General features: G+C 38.8%; 1 protein-coding gene across 11 annotated transcripts in view; it reads right to left on the bottom strand.

The window, feature by feature from the left end:
* The window catches only part of MECOM (MDS1 and EVI1 complex locus), a 556,668-nt gene that overhangs the window by 24,904 nt on the left and 511,672 nt on the right, over positions 1-20,092 (bottom strand). For 7 of the 11 annotated variants that reach the window (XM_019440518.2, XM_053903651.1, XM_053903652.1 and 4 more), the window contains 5 exons: positions 18,969-19,185; positions 13,179-13,326; positions 11,707-11,863; positions 5,966-7,322; positions 3,426-3,513 (listed from right to left, as the gene is read on the bottom strand). In XM_019440518.2, the coding sequence (XP_019296063.1) occupies positions 3,426-3,513; positions 5,966-7,322; positions 11,707-11,863; positions 13,179-13,326; positions 18,969-19,185 (1,967 nt within the window). The remainder of the gene's footprint in view (positions 1-3,425; positions 3,514-5,965; positions 7,323-11,706; positions 11,864-13,178; positions 13,327-18,968; positions 19,186-20,092) is intronic. The other 4 variants (XM_019440521.2, XM_019440524.2, XM_053903655.1 and 1 more) reach the window with 3 other exon arrangements.

The following is a 20,092-nucleotide window of genomic DNA, read 5'->3' as shown; positions in this document are numbered from 1 at the left end:
GCTGGGTAGAATACAAAGACATACAAAAGTTATAAAATCAGACTTGCCCAGAGAATACCCCTACCAAGAATTTATATATATATATCTATATACCTATATATAGATATAGATATAGATATATAGATATAGATATTTCTATGTTTTCTCTAAAGCATTAAGAGTATGTGTTCCCCTTGAGGCACCTGGGTGGTTCAGTTGATTAAGCATCCGACTTTGGCTCAGGTCATCTCACGGCTCATGACTTTGAGCCCCTGGTCAGGCTCTGTGCTGACAGTGCAGAGCCTGCTTGGAATTCTCTCTCTCTCCCTCTCTCTCTGCTTCTCCCTTACTCATACATGATGATGATATTATTATTATTACCCTGAGAAATACATAGGGAAAGCATTATTCTCATTTGGAAGACAAACATACAGAAGCCCCAGAGGGACCATGTGATTTGCTCCAGTGTACTTTAAATTGGAAAATGAAGTAATGAATAGTCTCACCCGAGCATTTATTTAGCTACAAAATAAAGGCAAGGCCTGGGAGCAGAGGCAAAGCCTTCCATTTTGGCCTTCTGCTCTGTGCCACCCTTACTGCTGCCCAATGAGGCAGTACCAAGAACACATTAAGCATCTTTCCAAGTACTTCTAGACACATCAGAGCTCCCCTAAAGAAAGTGGGCTCAGGGGATGGCAGGAGGTCATTTTACTAACGTTTCTTTACATTCGAAATGGGATACTTCCGCATTCACTAATAATGAGAGCTTTTCCTCATTTAGGTCCTTCCACTTGCCAGGCATGATGTGTACCATGTTATGCACATTAACACGAACCCATACAGCCACCCAGGTAAAGCTGGTGGGGTGTGCCCATTACGCTGATAGAGAGGCTCAGAGAGATGAACTGCATTGGTCCAAACCTGAGCGTTTTTGCTAATAAGCAGCCACAAAGCAGTCATTTTTGCCCCCAAATCCTGGCAGGTTGTCTTTGTTTTGTTTGCGTTCATTTATGGGAAAGGAGATCTTGAGGCTAGGATGGAATTGATAGAGTACTAGAAAGAACAGAAGAATTCTGCTGAAACTTCAGGACATTTGAGGCAGATTTTCTGAAAGAGCAGACTATTTGGTCTGAAGGCTTGATGGAAACAGGGTGACCCAAGCTTCTCCCAGGTGACAGTCTTTATTCCACCTGTAGCCCAGTGATATACGGCCATTACACATGAAAACAGCTACGATGTTTATAAAAATAATAAAATATTTCTGTAGTAGTTGGTAAACAGCCTCTGCTCCAAGAACCCTGACTTGCCCCCCTACCGTCCTGGCCTCATCTCAAAAGACCCTTCAGACAGCCCACCAGCCAACAACTGCGGCATTAACATTGGTGCAGCAAGGACTTCCAAGATCCTGCTCCAGAATTCCAGGAGTCCATTCGGATTGGTCAGTATTCATGACATATGAGGTGTTAAATATGTTGATTAGCACTCATGGGTCCTGTTCTAATAGCAGCAATAGGCAGTCACTTCCACCAAGACTTGACATTCTGGAAACACACACTGACACTCTGTTCCTACAGGCATGTTTGCGAGGCTCTGAGGGAATGACTGCTGTTCTCCAAGTATTGCACATACATCTCATCATTTGTGATCCTTCACTCACTTTGGAAATAATAAAAGATAGCACATTTTCTTATATTATGTGATTAAAAATATGCACATACTGTAACACTTGTATGCACATGTAGAGTTATTGGTAGGCAAAATTGTTCATCTTATGAACTAGGAAATTTACTTTGGCTAGTTAAAAATCTGAATTTCAGAGAGAATAGGGACTTTACACCCAACTCCTTCATCCTACAGATAAGGAACTAAGAGCCAGATAGACTGTCACTCAAGGACCCTGATCCCATCTTTTTTTCCATCCGTTACACCATGTACCCATAGCACTTCGTTTTGAAGTGATTAGTTACTAAATTTTAAAGATATTAGAATATGGAAACAATTTGATTCTTATAACTAAACATATATAACTATAATATCCCTGTGAGCATTCAGTTATAATCAGAAAGTAACTATCAAAAAGATACACTTTTCGTACAATATCTGACACAAAATGCATGCAATGTTCATCTTCCTTAGCCCATGAGGCCTAAAAGTGCAATTTAAATCAACCTACATGTAAAATATAAATACCTGATAAACACTTATTATTTTATAACTCTTTTCTTTTCCATAAGGTAATTATAAAAATCATATCATTCCTTAGCCTTTCCACATAAAATGAATAGTGACTGGAATATTTCTAACCCTTTTACTACTAAATCATGAATTTCCTCACTTTGAAATAGAGAGAATTTTTGAACAATGATAGATTTCTCCAGCTAACCAGAAGATAGTACTTCAGTTCTCATACTCTGTTATTCGGGATGTTGGGAAAGTACTTGAAAAATGGACGAAAAGGTAGCAGAGGGGGAGGGGGTAGAAGGGCAGGGAGAGTCACATTCCAAGATAATTTAATTACCTCACAACTTTCTATAAGACATCTTGCATAAAATTCCACCAGTTTTATTAGAGGAGCACAATTTTTAGTTTGAATATGTTGAAACACAATAAATTAGTTCACTGATTTTAAGCATTTTCATAAAAATTTTGCTTACCATCTATAAAGACCAGAGCTTATAACCTTTAAAATCAGAAATAAGGAAAACAAAATATCAGGTTAAAAAAAAATGTTTAAGATGTTTGTATATTTGTTCTTTCAATACAATTCTCTACATTTTGATTGATAGGTAAACCAGTTTTTAAAAATAACCAAATACGTAAGGAGATAGAAATGAGCCAATTAGATGGCACTGCTTTGTATTCTTCTTGTGATGAGAAACTGTATATATTTTGATAAATGGACACAGCCCCATTCAGCAAATAGCTCTGTGTATTGTGGTAAATTCTTGTGCAATTACAGAACTTCGCTGGAATGCCTAGTGGTCTCTAGATAAATTCCTTCACCCTCTATGGTAACAACTTGTCAGGTAGACTCATTTCCTGTTTTTTATCTAAGCACTAAAGGACTTCAAGGACCTTCATGAGTTTGGGACGAGTCACAGTCTGACCCATCTCTTATTATCAGTAATTTTTAAACACACACACAAAAAAACTTCAATATTTATTTTCTTAACTGAATTTTGTTCACTCCAAAATATACTTTGGATCAGTAAGTAGTTAGCAGGAGACAATAATTTTACACCCCAAAACATGTTATTTTTCCACATATATTAATTTTTTTCTTTAAAGAGTTTGGGTTTTAATTCTGCTAGAATTTCCTGTGTTCTTCCACACCAGCGTCATAGGAAATCCTAATGTTCTCAAGATTTCTTTCATTTCATTGCACCTGCTTTTCAGGATCAACAAGTTAGTTTACAAGCTTGAAGTCTCAAATTCAAAATACTTACTTGTGGGTGAAATAAGAATCCTGGCGAAGGTCTCAAGTATTTCTCTTTTAAAGCTTCAAGTGGGTCAGTTAGTTTTCTTTTCTCTACTCTGAAAGGTTAAAATTAGTTTTTGAAGATGAATCAGTCTCATATATCAATCGCTACATAATTACTGACATTTAAACAGCTAACAATAAAACAAATGGTAGATTTCTGGGAAGCACACTAATAAAAATATAAAGACATCTGTTCAGCTCTTGAAGAATACTCATGGCACTTCTAGGCGCTCATAGAAAGAAGGTCCTATTCACAATGGTAAAATCCTATTGGGTGACTAGTAACAATAATAATGAGGAAATATAAAAACTGAAGAGTCATGAAACCGGAGGCTTGGTTACAGATTTGTACCTTTCCATTTCAAATGCAGACAAGAAGGCTTGATGATTTTGAAATCATGAGGACAGAGCTCATTCTGAAAATTAAAGTCATTTTCTGCCAAGAAAGTGTTCCCCTAGACATTCGTTATATTTCCCCCATACTTGCCAATGAGGGCAGGAGAGTTTCTAAGCACCTATGCATTCTGCTCCCCTCTCTTTGAGGTCCCTCTTTTGGATGCCACTGCTGATAAACAGGGCAGGCAAAAGGGGATGGAGGGAAAAGGAAGAGGAACATTTTGAAGATAGAGAAATATAAAAATTATCGGCATATCCCTTCTGCTTTCTAAATGTTTGTTATTCTATTTTCTATTAAGTATGCAGGAAGTGACATCATGGATTAAATTAATTTATTTTACCAACTGTCGATACATTTCTTTTTAAGAACCGCTGAATAAGCACGCTTCTAAAATAGAATCAAAATTAATAAAAACAGCTACCACTTCTTGAAAGTTTATAGATGCTATGTTTTGCATACACTATGTCACTTACTGAAACAGGTCCTCTTATACCCATTCTATGAAGTAAAAAACAAAAAAAGAACAACTTTAAGACAAGGGAAAGCTGAGATTTCAACTCAGGTCTTGCACTAAAACTGGTATTTAGGCATTTCATGACTTGGGTAGAATGACAGGCCTAGGTCCTTTATTCGGATTGAAACACCAGGGAGAAGACTGAGTTTTGCGTAAGCAAGGGGCAGAGAGGGTTAGGATATGATGGAGAAGAGTGTAATAGGTGTGTGGCGGAATTGGAAACCCATTGCCACTGGGAGGGTCTGAGAAAAAAAAAAAAAGTCTAAGGGATTATCTTCACAAAGGGCTGAGATGTATCACTGAGTTGGAAATACAACCTCACTGGCAATGGGTAACACACAATCTACACCCCAAATATGGAAGTTCTGTTTTCCCTTCTTTTACCTCTCTTATGGAGACTGCCACAAGAATTAAGACATAATAATTGGGAAAAAGTGCACAGGCATGGTACTGATGGCTTGGAAAATATTTTTGCGCTGTCCTTTTCAATCCCCTTCAAGCTGGGGGGGGGGGGGGCGGGGAGGTGGGGTAGCGCTTAGCATACCGGCAGTATTTCTTAGTTAATGTATTATAGATAATACAGGTAGAAAAGGAATCTTTGGTAAAAAGAGTTTGCGGCTCTAGTACTTATTAAGTAATAGGAACTCAATGAGTACTGTTGAATGAAAGAGTAGCACAAACTTGTTCGTGAAAGAGAATCAGGCAAAAATACGAAAATAGTCTCATCTTAAACAAGTCCAATAAGCAATTATCCATGCCTTCCATTAATTCTTGACATTGTTCAAGACTTGAATGAGAAAGTAGATGTGAAAATGCTTGGTAATATTTAAAATACACAATAAGCATAATTACTATTATTCATACTTTTAAAGAAAGCTGGTATTTAAAAAATAAATAAATCATTCTGAATGTCAAGTGAGTGTTAACAGAATACTGTCTATGAGGCTTTTTATTAAGCATATATGTTTCCCCCCCGCAAAGAACTTTTGGATGCATCAAAGAAAACTGGATAACGAAGGTATTAAACAGTGACGTGTCTTTCAAAACCAGCCACTCACATTATACACAAAACATTTTTGTGATTAATATTTCACTTACTTTGGCTTCCTAGGAGATTTATTTAGAAACAGAATCTGAGCGGTACTTATTAAGGATGTGTTGGTCGGTTAACAAAGAGAAAACGCATGCTGTTCTACACCCCACCTCATTCCAAATATCCTGACCCGCTTGAGTACCCACACATATTTGCATTAATCCTTCAGGAGCCTCATTCTTCTGCCACTTGACAGCTTGCTTTAAATATGGCTTTCCCATATTTTCCACTTAAAAAATGTGTTCAAAAATAAATTTATTGTCAGGGGAAAGAACTCTGTGGGCCTCATCCAAAACCCCAAATTCAGAGACATCCAAAAATAAGTCCAAACTTAATGAGTTGACCGTCTGAATAAAAAATGAATTCACTAGATCAAACAACTTTACTCTCTGCCTTGTAATAATAACAAAAATGGTTTGTTAAAAGCCATGGCTTTCAACTGTAAACCCTGCCCTTTGTCCACACGTCGTCCACATTTAATCGTCTCCTGTCCACCCTTACCTGTAAATAGGGTCCATAAAGAAAGGAGTGGGTCTAGCATGCTGCAAGGAACCATCTGATGCTGGTCTTGGTTCAATGCCGCTTCCTTTCTTTTCCCCAAACACGTGGTTTTTACGAGGCTCGGTCAGCTTTGTCCCACTGGCTCTACTCCTACTGCCCATACTTAGATCCAGGGGCTGGTCTTGGCTTGTGGCAGGTGTTGCTGGAGGCTTGGAGGGGACTGGAGTCAAGGGCTTCTCGTCCTTTCGCTTAGTGGTGAGATCAAAGGGAGACTCAGAGCTTCCCTTCTGCAGTTTCTTTACTTCACTTGGTGATTGGGGTTCCATTTTCAAAGGTAACGATCTCAAGTCTCTATCAGGAAATGGGTACATTGATTGAGAGAATGCTGGAAAAAACGGGAGGGGAAACATGGAAGGGTAAGGTAAAGCTCCAACTTTTTTGTCTTGCAGCCCCACCAGTCCTGTTGAACCAAAGTATTTTTCAGCAATAGAAGCAATAGCTTTTATAGAATCATTCACAGCTCCTGACACCGCAGTTTGCTCCTCTAAAGATGGTGAGAAAATGGAATGATTGCTGTATTCTTTCTTATTATGTATTGAAGCCAGATTCTGAAGAGGGCTTACTTTGTCTTTGAACATTTTACCATTTTCTTTAAATTTCTCTTTATCACTTTCAATGTCACTTTCCAGATCAGAGCCCGAGGTTGTTTCCAGGTCACTGCCACTTGGCGTACTGACATCATCAAGGTCACTACTCTCTGACTGGTCACTGATTTTCTCAAGGGGCCTCTCTTCAGAGGACCTCTCGGGCTGGAGCTCCACTGGCTTATTGTCCCCTACAGGTGGGTGTTTAGATAGTGCCTTCAAAATATCCTGTGTAGCTGGCAGTATCTGAGGATGTGTCATGAGGGGACTTTGACTTTTGTTTGTCTGTTCAGTACTTGATAGTCCTTTAACAGGAGAACTAGCAGGTATCAAAGGAGGCCTGTGGTACAAGCCGGAAGGAAACAGACCAGGGAAGCTAAAAGAAAATCCAGGAGCTGTTGGAAAGGTAAGACCAGCAGGATGCCTATTGGCACCAAAATAGTCAGCAAGGCCCGGGTTGGCATGACTCATATTAACCATGGACGTTTTATCCATAGCTGGGGTTCCAGGAAGTGAAATGCCTTGGCCAAAAAATCCACCTGCCGCAAAATGGTTCTTGCCCTCACAAAACCTCCTGTGTTTATTTAAGGAAGACGTAGTGCTGAACATTTGTCCACAGTCTTTGCACTTGATTTGGGTTCTGCAATCAGCATGCATGCGCTTATGACGACAAAGGTTTGAAAACTGAGTATAGGATTTATGGCAGACCTCACCTGTGTGCAAACAACAAAAGAGAATCTCAGGCTTTATGGCAATTGCTTCTGAATTTAGCAAATATCACAATTGGTTTACCCAAAATTGCAATTAGGAAGCCAGGAAAAGTTGTTGGAGGTACGAATCTGGGTACTCCCAACACAGAAAACCCCATGTCACTAGATTCCAAAGCAAGGCATCCAACCTGACAAATGTCTTGAGGCAGCACAAATATTTCATATATAAATATATTTAAATATTTTGTCATCCCCATTGCAAAATATTTTTTCATCATATTTGTGTACTTAAATATTTATAGCAAAGTCCAATTCCAGCATGCATTGACTTCCCACCCCATTGCTACCCTCATAGAATCTTACAAATTCAAGTCTCAAGGCGTACTGAACATAAAACATAACAGGAACCCCTTTAAAATTTTAGACCACTTAAAGACTTCTAAGTCGTAGGCACCAAAACAAAATAAAACAGCCTTTCCCTCGACCAGAAACTTTACCTTCATTCCCTCTCCCCCTGGGGAAAAAGCCTGTGACTGCCCTACCATTATTTAATTTGTATTATATCATATGCTCTCATCATTCACACATCAAAGCCACACAACAATGCACATTGTGTATTCTGAGACATTTTTAACAATCATTTTCATGATTTGAGAAAGACTGACATAATTTACAATGGCTCTATTTTAAGCCTGCAAAGGAAGCTAAATTGAATGTGGTCCATCCTGCATTGCTGGTTCCCATGAACTATGATCACGTCCTCTGACTTCCCCTCACACCAGTGGTTGTGCTAACCTTCCTGCATTTATGAAACCCCCGTCCTTGGGAAATACGTCCACTTGTTGTCATATCTTCGCCGGTTATCTCAGGGCTTGACTTCTATGTGGGTTAGCCAACTATGGTAAGCAGGGAGAGTGTTCTGAGTGCTCTAATCCAGAAAGAACACATCCAGAAAGCAGGGCACGGCTGGGAAAGAACCCTCTTCGCGGAAAATTTGCCAAAAAAGTAGAACATCTTCCTCCTCACAGATGAGAGAACAGATCTAAGTGTATTTTAAGACCAAACTTCGTAACCTTTAAAAACTCCTTTGCTGGGTAAGAATTCCCCTCACTTCGCAGTCCGGCAGGATTATAGTATCCATTTCCTAAGCATCACATTTTTTTATCTGACTTTAGTAGAGGTGAATCCGCTTTATGTGTGAGCTTACTTTAACAATCCCGTGCACGTTTGATACATGCAGAAACATGATATGCCTTGTTGGTGATTACTGAAACAAATTTATATAAGAAATTAAATTGAAGACAAAATACGACATTTATTGCTTTCATGTGACGGCTGCCTTTGAGCGCAGAGTGGTTGAGCTCCTAAGTTAAAGCAGTAATAGTTGAAAAAAAAAAAACTCGAAGGAGATTTTATAGATGTTCAATCATGCAAAACTCACCCAAAAGTTGGATTATCCCACACACCACCAAACAGGAAGTACCAAGTGATTCCATAATATTTCTTTTACTACTAATGATTAAAATGCATTGCTACATATATCACTGCACGTAGTAATAGTAAAGGAGCTTTCAACTGTGGGATGATTCATGACATTATAGAGGCTGTAACATGCATTTTAATGGGAAGAGAAGATGTGAGTGATTTCTTTTCAAATTATTCTACTGGAATATATTGACCAGAGACTACTTTAAAAGTATATACTAGTAACCATACACAATAAATACACATGCTATTTAAATTCTTTGATACACTAATTAAAACCATATGATGTAGAGGGTAGAAACATGAGGCTTTCGCTGGTTATACTAATTCAGCTATGAGCAATAATAAGAAATAGTAAATAAAATGTCATTGGAATTATAAAAGTTCACTCATCAAGAAAGTAACACCTCTCCTCTGGGCATTAAAAGGCGTTGAGAAAACGTCTTGATGGGTATTCAACCACGGCATAAACTTTTGAAAGGTTTGCAAGTGTTTGGCAAAGAAATGTTGCTCTCTATATTCCTTTCTTATACCTGGATGGATTGAAGAAAATCAGGAGCTTCTCTGTATCGGAGTAACAGAAGGTGCATTAGACTTTCCTGGTTGCCACCCCGTGTTACACAGATGAGCGATGTCTGTGTCAGGTCTTAAGAACAGAGAATCTGGGATGTTTCCTTAGGCGGAGGCTTTGTTTTCCTCACTTGAATGTCTGGCCTGGCCCACCGCTAACCACCAGGCCTCCAGGTAAACGGCTCAATTGATGTTGAAGTCTATACTCTACTGTAATTTTCTCAGTAATAGGAATTAGCCAGCAGTTAACATTGCATTTTTCTACTTATTAAACAAATTAAGAGGTATTTTGAATATGTTCAGCCTATTAGAGCATGTGGTTTCTATTTGGGAAGGCTGGAGGTTTCTGCAAAGGCAGTGAGTAATTACCTTAGCACTGGTGACTTTGGGCTCAAGCTTGGCGGTACACTGTAATAAGAGACAGTTGCCATAAACACACCAGTGGGGGTAAATCGTGGTGTGTGGCCTTCTGGTGAGAAACAGATATCAACTCTAGGTGAACCTCCTCCACTCCCAATCTCCACACCAACTCTCCTCTTTTGTTCTGAAATTACATGGCTATTATTCATAATTACCCCATGGTTCTCTGTCAGATTTTACATTTGAAGAATTCCATCTGCTATTTAAATTTACCAATAATTACTGAAAATCCATTTGTGGCAAATAGTTGTGCAAGCTGATTGGAAAGGGACACCCTATAGTGCTTTAAAATGAAACACTTGATTTCAACACAATTAAAATTCCAGATCCCAGAACCTTAGATAATAGGAATCTATATTTTCCAACTTTTAGCTTAAATAATAGAGAAATCATTAAGTCATTAAATAGAGAATCCGTTCAGTCTATTTTTTCCCACCAAGACACAATAAACGTACCAAAATTTGTTTCTGAGGAATCAGAAATACATGAGTTATTTATGCCTGTGACACTACGAAGTACATTTTTAAGGGCGTCACGACCTAGAGTCCGAAACGCCTTTATGAGACAAGAAGTCTAAAATGTCTATTGTATACTTTATTTCCTGTGATTTCTAACAGAGCTCCCCCCAAGGGAGACTAGAGCACCCTTTTGTTTATCAGCTGGTCATCTTCACTCCACCCAGGGTACAGAAGAACCCTGTAGGAGCAAAACAAGACTCTAGTTTAAGCTGGAAAGGGGAAAAAAAAGCTCTCCTGTTGCTTGGAAGCACAAAAGAGGACTGTGTCGAGCTAAAAATGAGGAGAGTTAGTCTCTGGCATCTGTGGGTTGGCACCAAAAATTATGTTTTTGCCCATCAGGTCCTGTAGTAGTGTCTCATATACCTACTACAAATTATTGAGTATTTGTCAGAAAAAAAAATGTTTTCTAAGAGTTCCCACGTAAGAGGTTTTGCCAACTACTGAGTATGCCTCGATCATTTCCATGCTCATCTGCATACAAAATCAGTCTTAAAGTTTGTAGCGCAACTCAGTGAGTCAGTGTTTATAAGCCCAGCTGAGCAATGGATCAAAAGAAGTCTAGAGTCATTGCTCAGATCGACTGAAAACAACTGATTTGCTTTATGAAATATTTCAGCACAATACAGGGAACAGGAGTGGGTGGACGGAAGAAGCAAATGAGCGCGGAGTTTTACTTTATGTGGAGTGTGTTACTAAAGTGCTCTGTACAGGGACCTTCTAGGTAGGTGGTCAGATTGGATGTCTTCTGAACACACACTGCCAGTAAATTTGCTTTAGTGTAGTGGCTTATAGAAGCAGCGTGTCCACCATCAAAGTGAAAATGTTCTGCTTTTCAAGTAACTGGTAGTTCTTACCAACCTGCAGCCGGTGATTGGTAACAATGTGTAGATTAAGGGGAGTCTTATTCCCCCCTCCCTCTCTCCCCCCCCCCCCACACACACTCACTCACTCACTCACTCAGAGTCACAGCCTACTTGACAAGTGGGGCTCTTCCAGCCTTTCTGATCCAGAATAGGTTTTTATCACTTCATCTTATTTATGGCATTTGCCTTTGCTGTTTTACAAAGCCATGACCATTTTCAGTGGAAGACAAATCTGGTTCTCTCTATTAAACCCTACAACCTGGAGAGGCTTCCCTTTCATTATTTAACGACTTCTCTTTTCTCTACTTGTTATTGATTTCATCTAATAGAAAACACCCCAGGAATTATAAACAAGATACCATGGATCTGGGTGTAAAAGATGTTCTTGTAATAGAAAAATAGCCCAACTGGATTGGACCATAAACAGCTAATGCAGAGACCCTTCTATGGCCATGCGGCCATCTCCTGATCACAGTGCCTTTCGGATGAGAGACAGATGCAGGAAGGAGGGCTGGAGTGTTAAAAACTTACAGATAAAGGGCTTCACACTGCTGTGGATGTGCTTGTGTTGTTTGAGGCCCGACGAAGTGGCAAACGTTTTGCCACACTCCGGGCATGCGTGGGCCCGGGCACCAACATGCTGAGAGCGAATGTGCCGCTGGAGGTTGCTAGGGTCCGTGAAAACCTGCTAGGAAATGAGTACTGATTAATCAAGAAACTTAATTCAAGGACACAATAACGAAGACCAGGAATGACTCAAGAAGGAATTTTGTTTATTTATTTTGTTTTTGTTTATTTGTTTTCCCCAAAGACCAAAAGAAAGTCATATTCCCAAAGCATGAGCTCCTCTCGGAGAGGGACTGTAAATTATTCAGATCTATATCCTTAGCAGGAAATGTCCATCGGTATCAGTTGAACGAAATAATTAATGGCATGACAGACCACAGTCAAGATCTTCTTGATCCCATTTAGAGTGATTAGGGTTGAAAAATAAAATGCCAGCCAAGACATTATTTAAAATGGTATGTTACTTCCATCCTTTAAACCAAAACACACTATGTACGAAATTGGGGGGATTTTTACGAAAGTATCTCAAATCTATTCAAGGAGTTCCCCCAGGGATAATGCTAACACTGTTTCAAGCAAGGTACCATTAAGCTAAAACCATTCCTTTAAACATTGTACTAAAAAAAGAAGAAAAGAAGAGAAGAGAAGAGAAGAGAAGAGAAGAGAAGAGCAAAAGTCACCCACACTTCTGGGAGCAAAGCATCTCTAAAGATAATTTCAAATATCACAATTTCCACTGGCATGAAGAAAGATATTCAAATGCTATAAAAAGGTTTTGGAAATAGAAATCGACTTCAATGACATCAGCGCACCTTTTAGTTAATTGAGAGCCATGAACATTAAATGATGTGAACTACTGTTTCCATGTTTCAGAGTCATGGTCAAGGTAGAGTGCTTCACTGCACCCTTATGCTGCTCAGCAGTGGCCACTAAGGCAGGCCACTAAGGCACTGTGCTCTTAATTAGAACCAAGTCATGATTTATGGTGGGGACTTGGGTGGAAAAATCTGCAAATGTAGGAGTCTCCTATTCTTTCTGAATAGGCATTCAGAAACTTTATGTGACTTCCTCGCAAACTGCTATTAAAAGAAATCAGTAATGTGCATTGGATACAATTTTCATTCTCCATAAGGCTATAAAACAACCCCACACTGGCAAGCCAGTAGCGGAACCAGGAATTTACCAAGGATGTCTGACACCTAGTTCTGGAACTCACCATTAAGCCTCACTTCCTCCCTTACAAAAATAAAAGGGTACCCACTAAGTGTTTTTATACACTGTACTAATGCCTTTTAGCATACAACACTCAGTCTACTTTTCTCAAGATATTTATAGTTTCCCCTCTCAAGGGTTGTTTTTATATATCATAGCAAGTGATGGATTAAGAGAGAGCAGGATGACAGAGAGAGGCCAAGTAGTCTACAAATTCACTGTACCTTGGCACAGTTTTCACATTCATAGTGCTTTCCACTGTCATGTGACATCTGGTGGCGAATTAAATTGGACTTCCAGTTAAATGCCTTGGGACACTGATCGCACTTGTATTCCCTCTCTTCAGTATGTGACAACATGTGTTTCTCCAGGCTGTTAAGAGAACAATTGGTTCAATAAGACACGGTGACAAAGGATACATTCATAAACAGAATGTCATTTTATTGCTAATCCAACTGGCAATTAAAGAAATGAGAAGGAAAAGGAGTTGAGGTGAGAGAAGAGAAGAAACAAAGAGAAGAAACAGGCTCACAACAGATGAAAGACTACTTATTCTTCCTAGACTGTGTCCTTCACTAACACAGAGAAGTACCCCTGTTGTTTGAAAATAAATCTGAGATAGCTATCAGGGATTAGTTGCCAACTTAGAGGCACGATAAACGACTAGCTACTTGCCCAGTTCTGGATTCACCACACCATTCTAAGGGCAACACACATTGCTAATACCCACTTAATTCAAACACAAACACTGAAACTGAAGATCTTCAAAACATGCTTAAGAGCATGCAGGCAGGTATCCTTTCTAATATATAACCTCTAGATTCAAAAAGGTACTTTTGTTTCTACCCATATCTCCAAGTGGAAAAGTGAGTCGTAACCTAACTATTCACCAGGCAACTTCCCAAAATAACCCTGAGATGGATGGATGAATGGATGGTCCTGCAGATGAGTGATGAATGGATATGTGTATACATAGATATAGAAGCATATGTATATAGCGCCTATGAATTAGGGAGGAAAGAAAATGTGTAATAATATAAGTGGATGCATTATTAAAGCCCTTCAAAAGAAAAACGGAGTTAGAAGTTTCTCACAAGGATAATTTTTCTGTTTTCAAGCTTAGAATATTTTTGCTTCTCAAATATTTCCATCTCTTTTCTAAAACTTGTATATGAAATCTGCATGGATTTAATGAAAAGCAAATATTATAGATAATGGATTGCTGTGATAGTCAGATGTTTGAACATATTTGTTAATTAAATATGCACAGATAACGCACGGGGATACTACCCCTAAAGTAACCAGAGCTTCTTGGAGAAATAGCCTGTTTCAAACTTGAAGCCCAAGATACACGATAGGCCTTGAACATCTTGTTACGGCAAAAAGCAAGAAAGTTATAGAGCATGTCAAAAGAATTAAGGTACCAACGTGAAAAAACAACCACTGACCAAAGATGAGGAAATTTAGCATCAATAAAAATAATAATTTCATCTTTTAACAAAAACAATATTCAAAATCGCACAAACAAAAGCTCACGGGTCACCCTTGGAAGATTCTGAGAAGCAAAATCATTACTCTGAAAACTAGTAAGTAAAGAGAAAACTCACCCACATGTCCTGCCCTTCCTATATGAACTGTACTTCAGGGTGAGCAAATAAACAATGAGGGGAAGTTTGTCTGCGTAGAATTAACAGAGATAATAAATAATGAAAGAACGATAGAAGTAGAAAACATCCATTTTACAGCATGTAAGCAATTAATAAATGTAGGCAAGTCAGAAATAAACCTTGTGCCTCCTGAAAGAAATAAATCATAGCATCAGTGAGGTATTATTCTTAAAACAATGAACCTAAATCTGATCAAGGCTTGGGATGTAACTGTGAGTTTACAGGAAGTAGAGAAGATGGAGAAAGATGTTAACACCGAGGGGACATGATCAGTAGAATCCAGACTAGAGGAAATGCTACAGGAAAAAACACTTAGTTTCTTCTATAAATAAATTTCAATGAGGGAAGGAGGGAGCAAGGGAGGGAGAGAAAGAAAGACTGACTTTGACTGAAGGACCTTTTATAAATTAAAAGAGACATAAGAGGGGCACCTGGGTGGCTCAGTCGGTTAAGCGTCCGACTTCAGCTCAGGTCATGATCTCATGGTTTGTGAGTTTGAGCCCCGTGTCGGCTTCTGTGCTGACAACTCAGAGCCTGGACCCTGCTTCCGATTCTGTGTCTCCCTCTTTCTCTCTCTGCTCCTCCCCCGCTCACACTCTGTCTCTGTCTCTCTCTCTCTCTCTCTCTCTCTCTCTCTCAAAAATAATAAACACTAAAAAATTTTTAATAAAAAAATTTTAAAGAGACATGCCAACAAATTGCAATGGCAGATCTTATTACGATCGTAATTCAAACATAAAACTAAAAATAATGAGATAACTGGGGGAAATTGAACACTGACTTTATATTTGGTAATATTAAGGAATCATTATTTTTAAAGTGTGGTGTAGAAATTTGTGTTCTAAAGAGTCCTTTTTTCGACAGATACATACTGAGCTATTTATGAATAAAATGACATAATGTCCAGGATTTGTTTCAATAATCTGAACAAGTATAGCTGAGACAAGACTGGCCTTGTATGATAATTACTGAAACTGAGCATATGGGGGTTTATTACACCATCCCTCTCTAGTTTTGTATACTTTGAAACTTTCCACAGTACAAAGATATTAAGAAAAAAAACAACAACTACTACCAATCCTGCAAGCACTCTTTCTTTGCCATGTTCTATTTTTCTGCGAGATAAATACTCTAAAGTTGAGTACCAGTAAGACCCTGTGCACCTAGAATATACCCAGTAGTCACGTACGCTGTGTGAATGGCAGGGTGCGTGACAAAATGGAAGTACCCTTTCTCCTATCTTGATAAATCAGAAATGTCTTTCCCATATTTTTTCTCCTCCACAGCTTCCCCTCTACAACTCCATTCATACTGGCATATGAACTTATTTTTCCTGCCCCGTGAGTCAGTCGACTTTGTAATGCTATTCTGTTTGAGCACAAATGGTGATATCTCTGTGAACAAAAGGTACCAGGAGAGTACAGGTGTGTGGAGTCACAAGAACAGCCCTACCTTTATCTACAATATGCAATCCTCTGTTTGTTACACGAGTTGAAATGTTATTAATAGAGTTAAGAGAGAGATATCATAACATTGAACTGAGTCAGGGACATCTTCCGAAATCATGGCACAGATTCATATACTCACTGTCATCCTCAGCCACTCAGGAGGGCATGCCATTTGATGACATATATTCCAATATGTACGTCAAATCATAAACTCTGAAATCTAATGGGAGCGACAGGCCTGTACATTGAGTCTTATTCCTGTGCCCTTACTCCAAGGATATGATAAGGTTTCAAGAATATAGTACATGGCATATAGGGGGAAAAATAACTAGCAGTGTAAGAGGAATTCTCCTTTCTTTTTCTTCTAATCTAGCATAAAATCCATATTGTTCTATCACTCAGTGATAGAAAGAATCAAAAGACAACTGGTTCTTACAAAACCAAATGTGTATTTCTTTCACAGACACAGAAGCCAGCCCGTCAGCTGTTAGGGAGGCTTCTCCACTTCTCATAGAACTTCATCCTATTTTATAGAGCTTTGCCTAGCCTTCTGGGTTCTTTGCAATTTTTGCATATTAACCTTTGGTCCTTGCCCTTTTGGGGGGGGGGGGGGCAGGGGGTATTTTTTCTCAACATTTGACAGAAAAGATACAGAACAGAATAATTATCATGTCAAAAAAATTCTCTCATTTGTTTAAAGTATAAAGCAACAAAATAGGATTAAATAAAGTGGAAAATATTCGGGGAATGTAAGTTCTGCACATGAATAAATTATATAACCAAAAATACCACTTATATGGTCGACCTCAGGTTGCATAGTGACATGCTATATCCGTCTGGCTGAGCTACCAAAAAGAAAGTTCTGAGGGTTCATCCAATACCAGATAATTAGGTTTCCTTATTGTTTCCCACTGAATGTTTTTGACTGAAGGAACCAAACTGGCAGTTGGTTTTGGCATTAAGTAGAGTTGACTCAGCCTCAATCCCAGAGCCAGTAAGAAAAGAAACTCTCTCTACCTAGGTGTCACCATGCCTTCTAGTGGGCAGTAGGAATTACATTTTAGTGTCTAATCCACCATTTTTTATTTTATAATGCTGCCCATTATTTTTGATAGCAAAATTGAAGGAAATAATACTGAATCTCTGGCATCAGAGATACTGCTTTACGGTAATAAATACTTTCCTTACCCACAGGTATTTATTCGTTTCATTTTATTTTTTAATTTGAGCACAATTACATTTATGAGATATGCTCTGACTTTTTTATAATACAAATCTAAGTGTTACCAAACATTTATAACAGATTGATTCTCTACGTGGATTTATATTAAATGGTAAAGATGAGTTTAAAGGGTACCGGGAAAGCCCTCTTATTCCCTACAATGTTTTCCCTCTAAAAGCTAAATCTTTCCAGCCTAGAAATTTTCAAGCTTAGAAATTTATCCTTTTGACTCAGTCTCCTGAAGGAATGGGTCATCCTTGATGCTTTTTTAAGTTGTTTATCCATTAAAATCAATGACTACTGTATGAAATCCTTTCCTGTAAGAAGCCTAGACAGAGAAGAGGATGCAGGGCCATCAATGGAGGTGGAAAGGAGAGAGAAGAAGGAGAGACACTGAAGAAAGAAAGGAAATAAAATGATAAACTGAAACAGGTGGACTGTCCAAGGTAAACCATGAGTAACTCACACTCTTAAGGCCAGCTGATACACTACCATAACCATTTAAATACAGGGTTATGTTCACTTGAAGTTCTAATTATAGATTCCAAGGATCATTTCTGGATTTAAAAGCAAAGAAATGAGGGGCGCCTGGGTGGCTCAGTCGGTTGAGCCTCCGACTTCGGCTCGGGTCATGATCTCGCTGTTCGTGAGTTCAAGCCCCGCGTCAGGCTATGTGCTGACAGCTCAGAGCCTGGAGCCTGCTTCGGATTCTGTGTCTCCCTCCCTCTGCCCCTTCCCCACTCGTGCTCTGTCTCTGTCTGTCAAAAATGAACAAAAGTTAAAAAAATAAACTAAATAAAAGCAAAGAAACAAATACAATTGTTAAAATTGTTTGTAGGCCACGGCAAAAACCATTAGGTAGAAGCACACGGAAAACCTATTAGCTGGTTCTGTATCTCTGATCAGAAGAACTATTTTATAGCATAATAATCAATGTAGTTATCAAAGGGGAGGTTCCAGGGTGGCTGTTTGCTTTAATAGAAGTAAAAAAAAAAAAAAAAAAAAGTTCTTGAATGAAGTTCAAAAGCCTATAAAAAGTTACCATATTGCTGATACATGATTTTCACTTTGTTAAAAGTAAGTATTAAAGAATAATTTCATTTAGATCATGTTTATTCTTTCCCTTTTGGGAAATAAAACATTTTCTTCATTGGGCATGATTTTCTTATTCTTTTATATATGTGCCGTTTAAATAGTTGAAATTAAATCCATGGGTTACACTGATCTACCAAAAGGTCATCGATCTTTCATTAAGTGTATGCCAGAATCAATCTTTTTTTTTTGGTCATCTAGGTGTTTCTGGAACCAGCTTTACTGTTTGGCACATGATTAGTTTAACTGGCATCAGTGTTGCTCCGGCATTCTTGATTCTTCCTCTAAGTCATAGTTTGTGCTGTCATGCAACGCTTTCTTTCAGTTGCCAATAATACTACTTAAATAAATATAAACATATTATTTTCCATCTAGCGTCAAAATAACTAATTCCAACTTGCTTGTAAACATTTTACAGATAAGAATTTCCAAGGAAAACTGATTTATGAACATGTCACTAACACACTTGTCAGGTTCATCCCAGTTCCAGATTTTCCATCTGCATAAATTCTGAAAATTCAGCATAACCACACTTCACTGCAGAGTAAATAAACATGTCTCGTAGTGCAACATGCCATTTCTAACCTTTGCAAATCGGGGAACACTTGGTCACATTCCTTACACTCCTGGATCGCATGTATCTCTCGGAGATCGTTCTCACTTTCGAGTTTTTGTTGGAAGTCCTCTTCCACCATCGAAAATGCTGAGTGAGGGGTGCTGCACGGGAACTTTTGGTGATCTGCTAGCTCCGCCTTGGACTCGAAGAGCTGGTCACAGTCCTCACAGCGATACTGCCGTTCTTCTGTGGAAATAATTCAGGTGTTACCAGGACTGGGCGATCAGAAGTGTCACCACAAACCGGCAGTTTTTATGGAAGACATAATGGAAGCTATTTAGTTGTTATTTCTACCACTTTGATTTTAATAGGAATTAAAACTAATACACGTACAGGACAGAGCCTAGCACGATAACGTGGTGTCTGTGGCTACAGTATAGCCTTCTTACCAGATAACACGTTACGGCTTAAACCCTTCCTGGGTTTAATATTCACAAGACACTAAAAGTAAGAATGACCACTTACTGTGCATGATACAGTCCCTCCACCCTGTTCACGGATGATTGATATTTCTCAAAACCTGATCATGAGAAATTACATGTCATATTTTTATTCCGACTTCACATGAAGCTATTAAAGCTCAGGGAAGTTCAGAAACCAGTCAGGGGTTATAGAGCCAAGTGGTTGTGCCAGGATTTGAACCCATCTCTGTCTCTCTCACACACGTCTCACTGTGCCATGTGACCCGGAGGGCACATGGGACACAGAGTCGCTATCTGAGTCATGCTTACACTGGTTAGCATCAGTAAACTTGGATGTTTCATTACATTCGTCATTACCACCTAATGGACACAAGATGTTTTTAGTACCCTTCTAGACTAATTTATGCTACCCTAGGGTCAGGGCTAATTGGCAGGGCCTTGTTAAACAGCCAACATATCATGAATTTTCCCTTTGCATCAGTAAGATAAATAAATGGTAATAGTGGGGACTAGAGATAACAAGGTTATAAGGTGCCAGGCAGTGATGGTATTGTTCCTATTCTTTCCATCTCAATAGCTTTTTGCCTGCTCATGAGGCTATACGATGCACAGATCACACAGACACAATCACAGAAGTCTTAAAAACAGCTCAGAATGCTGAAAAGACACCC

Source organism: Panthera pardus, unplaced genomic scaffold (genome assembly GCF_024362965.1).
Source record: "Panthera pardus isolate Hobbes unplaced genomic scaffold, ASM2436296v1 HiC_scaffold_16, whole genome shotgun sequence".
Taxonomy (NCBI): Eukaryota; Metazoa; Chordata; class Mammalia; order Carnivora; family Felidae; genus Panthera; species Panthera pardus.
Note: the sequence above shows the minus strand (reverse complement) of the source record. Positions and strands in the feature narration are given on the sequence as shown.